The sequence below is a fragment of the Lampris incognitus genome, chromosome 12, assembly GCF_029633865.1.
Source record: "Lampris incognitus isolate fLamInc1 chromosome 12, fLamInc1.hap2, whole genome shotgun sequence".
NCBI lineage: Eukaryota > Metazoa > Chordata > Actinopteri > Lampriformes > Lampridae > Lampris > Lampris incognitus.
This window is the reverse complement of record NC_079222.1, coordinates 50,574,202-50,590,170: the sequence shown is the minus strand read 5'-3', so window position 1 is coordinate 50,590,170 and position 15,969 is coordinate 50,574,202. Positions and strand designations below refer to the sequence as shown.

The 15,969-nt window shown below is 46.1% G+C and overlaps 2 protein-coding genes across 2 annotated transcripts in view; both read right to left on the bottom strand.

Annotated features, from left to right (window-relative positions):
- Positions 1-6,516, bottom strand: part of LOC130122070 (myocyte-specific enhancer factor 2C-like) — a 33,143-nt gene extending 26,627 nt beyond the window's left edge. The window contains exons 1-4 of the mRNA XM_056291097.1: positions 6,446-6,516; positions 4,720-4,923; positions 1,926-2,066; positions 1,133-1,214 (exon numbers count right to left, since the gene is read on the bottom strand). Of these exons, the coding sequence (XP_056147072.1) occupies positions 1,133-1,214; positions 1,926-2,066; positions 4,720-4,923; positions 6,446-6,499 (481 nt within the window). The 5' untranslated portion in view covers positions 6,500-6,516. The remainder of the gene's footprint in view (positions 1-1,132; positions 1,215-1,925; positions 2,067-4,719; positions 4,924-6,445) is intronic.
- Positions 1-15,969, bottom strand: part of LOC130121645 (inactive carboxypeptidase-like protein X2) — a 152,977-nt gene that overhangs the window by 96,968 nt on the left and 40,040 nt on the right. The window lies entirely within an intron of this gene.

Sequence of the window (15,969 nt, the reverse complement as noted above, 5' to 3'; positions counted from 1 at the left end):
GCTACCACGGTTAGCATTCATAAAGTCTGCTACCATGGTTAGCATTCATAAAGTCTGCTACCATGGTTAGCAATCATAAAGTCTGCTACCATGGTTAGCGTTTATAAAGTCTGCTACCACGGTTAGGGTTCATAAAGTCTGCTACCATGGTTAGCATTCATAAAGCCTGCTACCATGGTTAGCATTCATAAAGTGTGCTATCATGGTTAGAATTCATAAAGTCTGCTACCAAGGTTAGCATTCATAAAGTCTGCTACCACAGTTAGCGTTTATAAAGTCTGCTACCATGGTTAGCATTCATAAAGCGGATGACTTACTGGACTGTCCTAGAGGACGTTTTCCACTGCAAGCGGTTATAGCTCCCCCTGGTGGGCAACAACACAAACTACAATAACATAAGCTGCAATGAATGCATTCACCAAAGAAGGAACAATCCCTACAGGTTGCAGAGGGAACTGCAGGAGGAACATACATGGTTTCTGACAGCAAGGGAGCTGCTGCTGCTGCAACATCAGCATCAGACTCATTGTGTATCAAGAGATAGACATGTTCTGTCACACCAAACATCATATGTGGAGATCTTCCTGAGGCCCCGAGTCTTGTGTCTCTGTGTTTGTGAAGAAAGCAACACTTGTGTTGAACTTGTGTTGACTCTTACTAGAATCAGCTCTCCCTATTGCATGCAGGAGTGTTTCCATAGGTTGATTGTCTTTAAACACTGAGGGGTAAACATGTAAGACTTCTTTGTTTTGTGGAACTATAAGACACTGAGCTCTTTTGTGTGAGGGTGGTTCCCTCCAATATATTGTGTATATATTTGCATCAATTTTTTTGTGTGTTATTTCACGAGTCTTGAGTGTTTGCTGGCAATTTCCACGACAGGACATACTGTTCCTCGGCAGATGTGTGTGTGTGTGTGTGTGTGTGTGTGTGTGTGTGTGTGTGTGTGTGTGTGTGTGTGTGTCTGTGTGTGTGTCTGTGTTTGTGTCTCTGTGTGTGTGTGTGTGTGTGTGTGTGTGTGTGTGTGTGTGTGTGTCTATGTCTGTGTTTGTGTCTGTGTGTGTGTCTGTGTGTGTGTCTGTGTGTGTGTGTGTGAGGGGCAACAGGCTGTGACCCAGTGCCCCTCCCATACCAGGATGAGAGTACAGCAGTCCACTGGGGTTGCTGCTTGAGATGAACACACCCATGTTATATGTAGGTGGAGGCAAGGCCTGCTGGAACAGGTTACAGATAGGTTATAGAGAGGTTACATATAGGTTATAGATTATAGAACAGGTTATAGAGAGGTTATAGAGAGCTTATAGATAGGTTGTGATTATAGAACAGGTTATAGAGAGGTTATAGAGATGTAAAAGATAGGTTATAGATTATAGATAGGTTATAGATAGGTTATAGATAGGTTATAGATTATAGAACAAGGTTATAGATAAGTTATAGATTATAGAACAGGTTATAGTAGATAGGTTATAGAGAGAGTTTATAGATAGGTTATGATTATAGAAAAGGTTATAGAGAGGTCATATATAGGTTATAGATTATAGAACAGGTTATAGAGAGGTTATAGATAAGTTATAGATTATAGAACAGGTTATAGAAAGGTTATAGATAAGTTATAGATTATAGAACCGGTTATAGATATGTCATGGAGTATAGAACACGTTATAGATAGGTTATAGATAGTTTATAGGTTATAGAACAGGTTATAGATAGGTTATAGATAAGTTATAGATTATAGAACAGGTTATAGAGAGGTTGTAGATAGTTTATAGGTTATAGCTAGGTTATAGAGAGGTTGTAGATAGTTCATAGGTTATAGAGCAGGTTATAGATTAGCTAGCTTTGATCAGATGAAAACAGAAAACTCCTGACGGTAAAACGTGAAGCAAAATCAAATAAACAACAATATGAGGCAGATATGAACTTACACAGAGTCGCTGTCTGTTGATCAGATCAATGTCTTCATTGATTTTCCGGTATTTGTCATCTGATTCTGGGCTCTGGCCACCAGAGTCATCAGCCTCAACGTACGGGCTCTCGCAACCATTTAGACCCTTTTTGCGCAGGGTCTAGTTAGGGACAGAGACAAAAAATACACATATTTAACAATGAAACACTTATAGTGCACATCTTTTGCACAACTGTAGAGCGACAGGTGCGCGGGAGCAAATCCTGGATCAACAAGGCAGAACAAAAAACCTCCCACACACTGTACCCTATACTCGCAGAGATCCTTGATAACTGTGAATAATTTTTCGGTACACAGACGTTCATCAGCTTGTTTCCTGATGAAATAACATTGTTTATAAATGTTGTGACCCTGAGATGCTTGAACTCCTTCACTTGAGGCAACAACTCATCCCCAACTCGGAGGGAGCAATCCACCATGTTCTGGTAGAGAACCGTGGCCTCAGACTTGGAGGTGCTGACTCTCATCCCGGCCATTTCACACTCAGCTGCAAACCGCCCCAGTGCGTGCTGGTGGTCGGGTTCTGATGAAGCCAACAAAACCACATCATCTGCAAAGAGCAGAGATGCAATTCTGAGGTTCCCAAAACGGACACACTCCTCACCTTGGCTGCACCTTGAGATCCTGTCCATTAATATCACAAACAGAATTGGAGACAAGGGACAACCTTGGCGGAGTCTGATACCCACCGAAAACCTGTTTGACTTTGTGATGAGAATGCAGACACAGCTCTCACTTTGGTTATACAAGGACCGGATGGCTTGTAGCAACTACCCCCCCCCCCCACAGAGTGCCCCGGGGTACACAGTCATAAGCATTCCCCAAGTCCACAAAACACATGTAGACTGGCTGGTCTAACTCCCATGCCCCCCTCAGCACTTCCGCAAGGGTAAAGAGTTGGTCCGTTGTTCCACGGCCAGGACGGAATCCACATTGTTCCTCCTGGATCCGAGGGTCGACAATCGGTCGGAGCCTCCTTTCAGCACCCTAGAATAGACTTTCCCAGGGAGAATGAGCAATGTGATACCCCGATAATTGGAGCATACCCTCCGGTGTTCTCCAATACAACACACCTCCCAATTTCGACTGTTACACAATCACTCCAAATCTGAATAGACCATAGTATACTCTGTTGTCACTAAAATAACTTGAGGCTGATGTGACCAAACCCGTAAATGTATGATGTGCAGTACACATACCCTCCCTCCCGACCAGCTCCTTGCTGTCCTGTACAGTACACATACCCTCCCTCCCGACCAGCTCCTTGTTGTCTGTACAGTACACATACCCTCCCTCCCGACCAGCTCTTTCCTGTCCTGTACAGTACACGTACCCTCCCTCCCGACCAGCTCCTTCCTGTCCTGTACAGTACACGTACCCTCCCTCCCGACCAGCTCCTTCCTGTCCTGTACAGTACACATACCCTCCCTCCCGACCAGCTCCTTGTTGTCTGTACAGTACACATACCCTCCCTCCCGACCAGCTCCTTCCTGTCCTGTACAGTACACGTACCCTCCCTCCCGACCAGCTCCTTCCTGTCCTGTACAGTACACGTACCCTCCCTCCCGACCAGCTCCTTCCTGTCCTGTACAGTACACATACCCTCCCTCCCGACCAGCTCCTTCCTGTCCTGTACAGTACACATACCCTGCCTCCCGACCAGCTCCTTCCTGTCCTGTACAGTACACATACCCTCCCTCCCGATCAGCTCCTTCCTGTCCTGTACAGTACACATACCCTCCCTCCCGACCAGCTCCTTCCTGTCCTGTACAGTACACATACCCTGCCTCCCGACCAGCTCCTTCCTGTCCTGTACAGTACACATACCCTCCCTCCCGATCAGCTCCTTCCTGTCCTGTACATTACACATACCCTGCCTCCCGACCAGCTCCTTCCTGTCCTGTACAGTACACGTACCCTCCCTCCCGACCAGCTCCTTCCTGTCCTGTACAGTACACATACCCTCCCTCCTGACCAGCTCCTTCCTGTCCTGTACAGTACACGTACCCTCCCTCCCGACCAGCTCCTTCCTGTCCTGTACAGTACACGTACCCTCCCTCCTGACCAGCTCCTTGTTGTCCTGTACAGTACACATACCCTCCCTCCCGACCAGCTCCTTGTTGTCCTGTACAGTACACATACCCTGCCCCCCCGACCAGCTCCTTCCTGTCCTGTACAGTACACATACCCTGCCTCCCGACCAGCTCATTGTTGTCCTGTACAGTACACATACCCTCCCCCCGACCCGCTCCTTCCTGTCCTGTACAGTACACATACCCTCCCTCCCGACCAGCTCCTTCCTGTCCTGTACAGTACACATACCCTCCCTCCCGACCAGCTCCTTCCTGTCCTGTACAGTACACGTACCCTCCCTCCTGACCAGCTCCTTGTTGTCTGTACAGTACACATACCCTCCCTCCCGACCAGCTCCTTCCTGTCCTGTACAGTACACATACCCTCCCTCCCGACCAGCTCCTTGTTGTCTGTACAGTACACGTACCCTCCCTCCCCACCAGCTCCTTGTTGTCCTGTACAGTACACGTACCCTCCCTCCCGACCAGCTCCTTGTTGTCCTGTCCCTTCATGCTTGCAGCAACATTCAGTTAGTGCACAGAGCCTGACTATCATTCTCTCCGTGGGGGGCGTGTTCATACTGTTATTAATGTGTTACACTGCTCCTGCTGTGCACAGGCCCACCTGTGTGTGGAGTGTGTCCACGGATGTGTCTTTGTGTGTGCTTCTGTGTTACTTACATCCACAATGTCCGTGTTGGTCCTGCTCTCGTGGGGTTCGCTGTACTCGGTGTATTTGAGCAGGACCTTGTCCATGTCTGTGCTGGCGTACTGGAACAGCTTGTTGGTGCTGCTGAAGATGATCAGGGCCACCTCACAGTCACACAGCACGCTGAGCTCATACGCCTTCTTCATCAGCCCGAACTTACGCTTCGTGAACGTGACCTGGAGAACGAACGACAGAGAAGAAGGGAAAAGACAGAAAGAAGAAAAACTGAATTAATATTACTAAATATGCACGCGTCACACATGACTGGTTTTAAATGTGTCCGTCTAGTTATGGCGGACTCGAGTATAGGAGCTGATTTGGCTGTTTTAAAAAATAAAAATATTTCAATCTGTTTTCTGACAGACACACACAAGAGGTCAGGAAGCGCGTGTGTCTGTATTTCCTGTCATAACAGGAAGAAGAACCTCCCCCAGCCTAGGGCTGATGTGTATGTTTGCACATGCGTGCACATGTTTGCACATGAGTGCAAGTGTTTGCACATGAGTGTGCATGTGTTTGCACATGAGTGGAGTGTACATGTTTGCACATGAGTGTGCATGTGTTTGCACATGAGTTGAGTGTACATTTTTGCACATGAGTTGAGTGCACATGTTTGCACATGAGTGTGCATGTGTTTGCACATGAGTTGAGTGTACATGTTTGCACATGAGTTGAGTGCAAGTGTTTGCACATGAGTGTGCATGTTTGCACATGAGTTGAGTGTACATGTTTGCACATGAGTTGAGTGCAAGTGTTTGCACATGAGTGTGCATGTGTTTGTACATGAGTTAAGTGTACATGTTTGCACATGAGTGTGCATGTTTGCACATGAGTTGAGTGCACATGTTTGCACATGAGTTGAGTGTACATGTTTGCACATGAGTTGAGTGTACATGTTTGCACATGAGTTGAGTGTACATGTTTGCACATGAGTTGAGTGTACATGTTTGCACATGAGTTGAGTGTACATGTTTGCACATGAGTTGAGTGCACATGTTTGCACATGAGTGTGCATGTTTGCACATGAGTTGAGTGCACATGTTTGCACATGAGTGTGCATGTTTGCACATGAGTTGAGTGTACATGTTTGCACATGAGTTGAGTGTACATGTTTGCACATGAGTTGAGTGTACATGTTTGCACATGAGTTGAGTGTACATGTTTGCACATGAGTTGAGTGCACATGTTTGCACATGAGTGTGCATGTTTGCACATGAGTTGAGTGCACATGTTTGCACATGAGTGTGCATGTTTGCACATGAGTTGAGTGTACATGTTTGCACATGAGTGCACATGTTTGCACATGAGTTGAGTGCACATGTTTGCACTTGCGTTTCACATCCACTGGCGGGTTGGGAGCTAGTGTGATACTGATCTGATGTCTCTGTGTGTATGTGTACAGGAGTAGCATGGCTGTAGTGTTTATGGTCAGATATCTGAAGTGACAACCTGCTGGTGATGGTGGACCTGCTGACAGATACAGGTGTGATAGTATGAATCAATACTCACTCAATCAATCAATCAATCAAACTCAAATGATAATGTGTCTTCTGAAAAACCAAGATAATACAAATGTGCACGTACATGCACAACATGTAAATACGCAGGCACGCAGACGTTGTAAAGATCTCATTACAGATCACTATCAGACTTGGAAAATGGAATTGTGTGTTGTGTTGTGTTGTGTTGTGTTCATACTTGTCTGTTGCGTTCATCTGTAATCCGTGCTATCTGAATCTTTTTTCTCCCCATTTTAACACGTTCTTTTGTTCTCGCCAGCAATGTACATCAACTTCAACACCGCTGATTCACTTCCAGTTCCACTTCCTAACAGCAGCTATCAGTCTTCTGCTTCAGTCTCTGCTTCGGTCTTCTGCTTCAGTCTTCTACTTCGGTCTTCTGCTTCAGTCTTCTGCTTCTGTCTTCTACTTCTGTCTTCTCCTTCTGTCTTCTGCTTCAGTCTCCTACTTCTGTCTTCTCCTTCTGTCTTCTGCTTCAGTCTCCTACTTCTGTCTTCTACTTCGGTCTTCTGCTTCGGTCTTCTGCTTCGGTCTTCTGCTTCAGTCTCCTACTTCTGTCTTCTACTTCTGTCTTCTACTTTTGTCTTCTGCTTCTGTCTTCTACTTCTGTCTTCTGCTTCTGTCTTCTACTTCGGTCTTCTGCTTCGGTCTTCTGCTTCAGTCTCCTACTTCTGTCTTCTACTTCGGTCTTCTGCTTCGGTCTTCTGCTTCGGTCTTCTGCTTCAGTCTCCTACTTCTGTCTTCTACTTCTGTCTTCTACTTTTGTCTTCTGCTTCTGTCTTCTACTTCTGTCTTCTGCTTCTGTCTTCTACTTCTGTCTTCTGCTTCTGTCTTCTACTTCGGTCTTCTGCTTCGGTCTTCTGCTTCGGTCTTCTACTTCTGTCTTCTACTTCTGTCTTCTACTTCTGTCTTCTGCACTTCACTCTTCTGCTTCAGTCTTTTACACTTCAGTCTTCAGTACTTCAGTCTTCTGCTTCAGTCTCCTACTTCTGTCTTCTGCTTCAGTCTTCTGTACTTCAGTCTTCAGTACTTCAGTCTTCTGTTCTTAAGTCTTCTGTACTTCAGTCTTCAGTACGCCAGTTTTCTGTACTTCAGTCTTCAGTTCTTCAGTCTTCTGTATATTCAGTCTTTAGTACTTCAGTCTTCTGTATATTCAGTCTTTAGTACTTCAGTCTTCTACTTCAGTCTTCTGCACTTCACTCTTCTGCTTCTGTCTTTCACACTTCAGTCTTCAGTACTTCAGGTTTCTGTACTTCAGTCTTCAGTACTTCAGTCTTCTGCTTGAGTCTTCTGTACTTCAGTCTTCAGTACTTCAGTCTTCTGTTCTTAAGTCTTCTGTACTTCAGTCTTCAGTACGCCAGTTTTCTGTACTTCAGTCTTCAGTACGCCAGTTTTCTGTACTTCAGTCTTCAGTTCTTCAGTCTTCTGTATATTCAGTCTTTAGTACTTCAGTCTTCTGTATATTCAGTCTTTAGTACTTCAGTCTTCTACTTCAGTCTTCTGCACTTCACTCTTCTGCTTCTGTCTTTCACACTTCAGTCTTCAGTACTTCAGGTTTCTGTACTTCAGTCTTCAGTACTTCAGTCTTCTGCTTGAGTCTTCTGTACTTCAGTCTTCAGTACTTCAGTCTTCTGCTTCAGGCAACTGCTCCTCTGATTGACAGACAAAAAGTAAAATCACCAGGTTAAATGCAAAAAAAGTAGTGACTAAAATTTAAGCCAACACATACACACACACAGACACACACACAGACACACACAGACACACACAGACACACAGACACACACACACACACACACACACACACAGACACACACACACACACACACACACACACACACACCATACAGTCGACTGGCTAACAACCCCCCCCCCCCCAGTGGCAGTAGCCTCTGAATTTATATCTACAATGAATTTGCCTCCTTCTTTAATGACACATTTCAGAACATTAGACAGGCAGCCAGTTCCTCCATACCAGGTACAGGCCGTGTGTTGTCCCTATCCACCCAAAATCAATTCAAATAGGGGTGTCTGGGTAGTGTAGTGGTCCGTTCTCTTGCCTACCAACACAGGGATCACCAGTCCGGATCCCTGTTTTACCTCTGGCTCAGTCGTGCGTCCCTACAGATACAATTGGCCGTGTCTGTGGATGGGAAGCCAGATGTGGGTATGTGTCCTGGTCGCTGCACTAGCGCCTTCTCTGGTTGGTTGGGGTGCCTGTTCAGGGGGGAGGGGGAACTGAGGGGAATAGCGTGATCCTCCCTGGTGAAACTCCCCCTGGTGAAACTCCTCACTGTCAGGTGAAAAGAAGCGGCTGGAGACTCCACATGTATCAGAGGGGGCATGTGAGGGCTGCAGACTACCACATGCCTCTGCTCCAGGAGGTGGAGCAGAGACCAGGACGGCTCAGAAGAGTGGAGTAATTGGACGGGTACAATCGGGGAGAAAAAGGAGGGGGGAAAATCAATTCAAATGGCATGTATTCAAATAGCATTTGATCCCATCAACCATGAAAATCTTAGGGGACATTATACAACATCTGAAATCCTCCTCCTGCTGCATTGATATTCTGCCAACAGGCTTTTTCAAAAAGGTTTCTAATTGCATGGCCTCAGATCCTCTACAAATTGTCAACACGTCTCTTCTTTCAAGGCTCTTCTCACAGGCCCTGAAAACTGCAGTCATCAAGCCACTCTTGAAAAAGAATAATCTAGACAATCAAAGAAGGTTGAATCAGTTCATCTGGACACAGCATTTATTGACAGATACGTTTCATCATCATCTAAGTGACCTCTTCAGTCTTCAGCCCTTATAAACCATACAGTACAATACAGTGCCTAACGACCGAAACCAACGACCAGTTTCATATGCAAATATGGGTGTGACCATTGATCATGTGTACTATTCACAGAGGACTAGGGGTGTGTCTCTGGTCCTCCCTAGCTCCCTCTTGGTTTAATTTCTGTTTATCTGAAAAAACACATTGTGTCTGCTATAATAATATTACATTGAAATTCTCTGATGTTATATATGGCATACCTCCAGTCTTGGTTCTTGGCCCTCTACTTTTTTTCTCTTTATATTGCACCTCTTGGTCAAATCATACACAGTCCTGGAATAAATGTCCATTTCTTTGTGAATTATACTCAGCTGTATGTGCCTATAAAGGCTGGTGATCGTACTAAAATTATTAATTTGGAGGCCTGTTTGGCTGAAGGGAAAAAACTGGATGTCACTAAATTACCTGCTTTTAAACACAGAACTGATGCTGGTCATTGGCCCTGCTAGACAAAGACCCCAATTTGATCAAGTAACAGTAAACATTGACAACTATGTTATTTCACAAAGTGTGGCAGCCAAAAGTTATATAAGACCTTTCCCAGATAATGCAGACAGGGCAAGAACATAAACATGTCATGCTTGGTCCTCGTACAGCTCTGTATGACCGCAAAGACTGGTAGATGATCACATGTTGTTTATTAATCATCCACTTGTTACTTCCTTGTCAATCTACTACTGCTACTACTACTACTACTGCTACTACTACTACTACTACTACTACTACTGCTGCTACTACTGCTACTACTACTGCTACTACTACTACTACTACTACTTTCGGCTGGTCCCGTTAGGGGGCGCCACAGCAGATCATCCGTTTCCATCTCTTCTGTCTTCTGCAGCTTCCTCTGTCACACCAGCCACCTGCATGTCCTCCCTCACCACATCCATAAACCTCCTCTTTGGCCTTCCTCTTCTCCTCTTCCCTGGCAGCTCCATATTCAGCATCCTTCTCCCAATACACCCAGCATCTCTCCTCCACACATGTCCAAACCATCTCAATCTTGTCTCTCTTGCTTTGTCTCCAAACCGTCCAACTTGAGCTGTCCCTCTAATATACTCGTTCCTAATCCTGTCCTTCTTCATCACTCCCAGTGAAAATCTTATCATCTTCATCTCTGCCACCTCCAGCTCCTCCTCCTGTCTTTTCGTCAGTGCCACTGTCTCCAAACCATATAACATAGCTGGTCTCACTACCATCTAGTAGACCTTCCCTTTAACTCTTGCTGGTACCCTTCTGTCACACATCACTCCTGACACACTTCTCCACCCACTCCACCCTGCCGGCACTCTCTTCTTCACCTCTCTTCTGCGCTCCCCGTTACTTTGGACAGTTGACCCCAAGTATTTAAACTCATATGCCTTCGTCACCTCCACTCCTTGCATCCTGACCATTCCACTGTCCTCCCTCTCATTCACACATAGGTATTCTGTCTTGCTCCTACTGACTTTCATTCCTCTTCTCTCCAGTGCATACCTCCACCTCTCCAGGCTCTCCTCCACCTGCACCCTACTCTTGCTACAGATCACAATGTCAAAGAAGGGTGAATCAGTTCATCTGGACACAACATTTATTGAGAGAAATGTTTCATCCATCATCTAAGTGACCTCTTCAGTCTCAACTGACTGTAGGTATCCCACCCTTATAAAACAATACAGTGCCATAACGACCCAAACCAACGATCAGTTTCATGTGCAAATATGGGTGTGACCATTAACTAGAGTTACAATGGCCATGTGTACTTGTCTGTGCATGTTCTCATTCATCCAGGTCATGGTTATCCAAAGGAGTTAAATCAAGTGCAACTGTACTTGGTATATATCCGTGAAGACGTTTCGCCTCTCATCCAAGAGGCTTCCTCAGTTCGTGCCTTTCTGACTAGACCAAGCTAGTCGGACTGGCTGGAAATACCGGTATACTTTAAACCCAGCAACACACTCTGACAAAGACTGGTTCATCCCAAAGACCATGTACCACACACCCGGAAAAGCCATCTGGTGTATGCTGTACAATGCAATGAGGATTGCACTGACCTATACATGGGAGAAACCAAACAACCACTACACAAATGGATGGCCCAACACAGAAGGCCAGACTCCTCAGGACAAGACTCAGCAGTCTATCTACACCTAAAGGAGAAGACACACTCCTTCCAGGACAGCAACGTACACATTTTGGACAGGGAAGAGAGATGGTTTGAAAGAGGGGTGAAGGAAGCCATCTATGCGAAACTGGAAAAACCATCCCTCAACAGAGGAGGAGGTCTGCGACACCACCTATCTCCCACTTACAATGCCGTCCTTTCATCTCTACCCAGGAGACTCAAGAAGCCTAGCCTCCAAGAACACCAGTCGCTCACTAACGGCTCCAACCACTCTCATGACCACTGAACAATGACGTCGAAACTAACACCGCCAACCACCGTCGCTGCTAAACAAATGCAAATCAATAGCTCCGATGGCGACGGGCCCAGCTGGACATCAGAGCACAGGAGAGCCACGCATATCAATATTGTAACGTGCATGGATAAGAAGACACGCTGGCCGTTGGCTGGCGGGTCTGACCCTTTAGTCTAGTGGTTAGCGATGTCTCCTGCGGTGCGGGCGATACGGGTTCGCTTCCCGGCCGCGGCAGTTCCTGTGGTTGCGTTGTCCCCCTCGAATTCACTACAATAGCTCCGATAACGACGGGCGCGGCCAGACATCGGTACACAAAAGAGCCACTCATATCTATGGCTCTGTTAGCGACGGGCGTTGGTAAACATCGGATAAAAAAAGAGCCACGCATACCAATAGCTCTGACAACGACTCCTAGAGGATACATTCTGAGTCTCATCACCAGCCAGTCAGTCATGTGTACTATTCACAGAGGATTTGGGAATAGTTGCAATCACAGCATTGTAAGATGGTGACAGATGTACTCTTACCCCCCCCCCCCCTCCCCGGTTCAGGGATGGTCATACCCTCTTCACATAGATGGCCTCTTTGACTCCCTGTTCAAACCAGCGTTCCTCCCTATCAAGGATGTGCACATCCTCATCTTTGAAAGAGTGGCCACTGGCCTGTAGATGGCGTAGACTGTGTAGAGGGTGTAGACTGTGTAGAGGGTGTAGCTTGTGTAGATGGTGTAGACTGTGTAGAGGGTGTAGACTGTGTAGATGGTGTAGACTGTGTAGATGGTGTAGACTGTGTAGAGGGTGTAGACTGTGTAGATGGTGTAGACTGTGTAGAGGGTGTAGACTGTGTAGAGGGTGTAGACTGTGTAGATGGTGTAGACTGTGGAGTCCTGGCCTGACGTGTTAGCTCTCCTGTGTTGTGCCATCCTCTTGGCCAGTGTCTGTTTGGTTTCCCCGATGTTACAAGTCACGGCAGGCCTCCTGGTACTTAACAGCATACAGCTGTGTTTGTGCCGGGGGACCCAAACCTTGGGGTGGACCAACTTCTGGCGCAGTGTGTTTTGGGGTTTAAAAGAAGCACTTACGCCCATCTACAGGCCAGGGGCCACACTTGGTTAGCTCGTGGAAGTAGACGTCCAGTCACCCAGCGGATGTCTACTTCCCTGTCAGAAGCAACGTTTGAATATGTTCATGGCTCGGCGTTTTCGGCTTCTATTTTCCAAAGCCATCCAGCATGCCGAATTTCGCCACAAGGGGACACTGTTGCGTAACCTCACACGAACAAGAACAACTTTTAGATCCGTGTAAACCGAAAACGCTGAGCCTTGAATATGTTGCACTTCATCTGATATATGTTTCGTGACCATCAGCATAACAGGGTTTTAAACAATCCAAGTGACCAAGGCTCAGTGAAAACTGACAAATATCTTTGAAACGATTCAACTTGTCAAACGTGATGTGGTGGAGGAGGAGGCTGCGGGACTGTGTCGACAGGCTTCACAAGGACAAACGCTTCCTTGGTGTTCCTTGAACAGTTTCTCTACAGAGACCCCGTGGTTCTCTTTGTTATCAGTATGGTGGTGAGGTTGTAGTGAAACGTTGTGTGGAAAACGACACGACAGCCCTCATGACAGTCTACATTAACAATATTCAATGTGTCATTCCGTGCATTCAATGTCAAGCCAAACACTTTTCTCCAACACAGATCGACCACATCCTCACACCTTATACTCCAGACCGTTGGTCCACACACTCTCGTACGCGTCACGTGTTGACCAGTCATTTAGAAATAAGCTCGCGAGGAAGTCAACGGTACATGTCACGCAGCTGTCGATGCTGCACTCCTACCATGATGCAGCCTAGTCCTGCTGATGTGGTGCTGCTGCACGCTCGCCACGCGTCATCTCTCTGGAGGCTCCTCACCAGCTCCAGCTGGGGCTCGGCTCCGTCAATCCCTTGTATCAAGAAAAGATCAAATAAAAAAAAAGAAGAAGAAAGAAAGAAAGAAAGAAAAAGTGTAAAGCCAGACCAGCTGGCTTTGGGGAAACCCAGTTCTGGGTTGTGTTTCACTGTGTGCTCGGCGCACAATGAGGAGAGGCAGGCTATACTCAGCACACAACCCCACCCCAAAACACACACACACACTATTGCTCTCTGTTCTCCACACACACCTCCCCCTGTGACCTCCGGGGTTCAGGCGGTGTGGGTGCATGTGTGTGGAGAGAGCCTGGTCACCTGTTGTGGTCACTCCTGGTATATTTAGCTCTGAGGTGTCAATGATGCTGCCTGTGCATTAGCGTGCGCTGCAGTGTGTAGGTGCATGCACAGGAGAAAGGGAGGTGTTGCTGACTGTCAAGGCCTCTCTGAGCCTTGGTTTAGGAGCCCAGGATTACTGCTGCTAACACCTCCAGTTCTACACATTACATAGAGAGAGAGAGAGGGAGAGAGAGGGAGGGAGGGATCAAACCTGCATGCATGTCCCAGATATCAGCACACCAACCATCTGTTTGCTTCATGATTACCCTCATCTGTCCACCTGTTTCAGCTGCCAGCCGTGATAGAAAAAGACCAGCAGTTTTCCTCGGCCCAGATGATCTACAGACCTAGAGTCCAATGGATGGATGGATATTATTATTATATTTAATATTTTAATTTTTAGAAAATATTTTCAAAACAAACAGTTAGACTGAATCTATGGCAAAATACAAAGTAAGGACATTAATGTGTCATCTAATTTCTTCAGACTGGATGTCTGGTATTTCTTCAGACTGGATGTCTGGTATTTCTTCAGACTGGATGTCTGGTATTTCTTCAGACTGGATGTCTGGTATTTCTTCAGACTGGATGTCTGGTATTTCACGTCATAGATTATTAGCTGAGGTGACATTCATTCATTTAATCAACAATTTATTTTACACTTTAATTCTTTATCAGGATTATGTTTTATGACAAAAATTAACAAGTATAACTTTGTTCTCTGGTTTGGTCCAGAGTCGGGTAAGGGTTGGGTAAGAGTAGGGTAAGAGTCGGGTAAGAGTTGGGTAAGAGTTGGGTAAGGGTTGGGTAAGCGTTGGATAAGAGTTGGGTAAGAGTAGCGTAAGAGTTGGGTAAGGGTCGGGTAAGAGTTGGGTAAGAGCTGGGTAAGGGTTGGGTAAGAGTTGGGTAAGAGTTGGGTAAGGGTTGGGTAAAAGTTGGATAAGCATTGGGTAAGAGTTGGAAAGGGTTGGGTAAGAGTTGGGTAAGAGTTGGGTAAGAGTAGAGTAAGAGTTGGGTAAGGGTTGGGTAAGAGTTGGGTAAGACTTGGGTAAGAGTTGGGTAAGAGTTGGGTAAGGGTTGGGTAAGGGTTGGGTAAGCGTTGGGTAAGAGTTGGGTAAGAGTTGGGTAAGGTTTGGGTAAGAGTTTGGTAAGAGTTGGGTAAGAGTTGGGTGAGGTTTGGGTAAGAGTTGGGTAAGAGTTGGGTAACGGTTTGGTAAGAGTTGGGTAAGACTTGGGGAAGAGTTGGGTAAGAGTTGGGTAAGGGTTGGGTAAGAGTTGGGTAAGACTTGGGTAAGAGTTGGGTAAGAGTTGGGTAAGAGTTGGGTAACGGTTTGGTAAGAGTTGGGTAAGACTTGGGTAAGAGTTGGGTAAGAGTTGGGTAAGGGTTGGGTAAGAGTTGGGTAAGACTTGGGTAAGAGTTGGGTAAAGGTTTGGTAAGAGTTGGGTAAGGGTTTGGTAAGAGTTGGGTAAGACTTGGGTAAGAGTTGGGTAAGAGTTGGGTAAGGGTTGGGTAAGAGTTGGGTAAGACTTGGGTAAGAGTTGGGTAAGAGTTGGGTAAGAGTTGGGTAAGGGTTGGGTAAGAGTTGGGTAAGACTTGGGTAAGAGTTGGGTAAGAGTTGGGTAAGAGTTGGGTAACGGTTTGGTAAGAGTTGGGTAAGACTTGGGTAAGAGTTGGGTAAGAGTTGGGTAAGGGTTGGGTAAGAGTTGGGTAAGACTTGGGTAAGAGTTGGGTAAAGGTTTGGTAAGAGTTGGGTAACGGTTTGGTAAGAGTTGGGTAAGACTTGGGTAAGAGTTGGGTAAGAGTTGGGTAAGGGTTGGGTAAGAGTTGGGTAAGACTTGGGTAAGAGTTGGGTAAGAGTTGGGTAAGGGTTGGGTAAGGGTTGGATAAGGGTTGGGTAAAAGTTGGGTAAGAGTTGGGTAATGGTTGGGTAAAAGTTGGGTAAGGGTTGGGTAATGGTTGGGTAACAGTTGGGTAAGAGTAGGGTAAGAGTTGGGTAAGTGTTGGGTAAATGTAGCATGGTTAAAAACGTCATAACCAAAATATGTTGTATACTTACACAAAGTATCACCACATGATTATTGTTATTATTATTTTCATTGCTAACATTATTATTTTATTTTATTATATCATCAGGAAACGCTTATAGTAGCCCCTCCCTGTTGTGACCTCATTTCCTGTTAGTAGCCCCAAAACGTATGTTCCCCCTGGAGG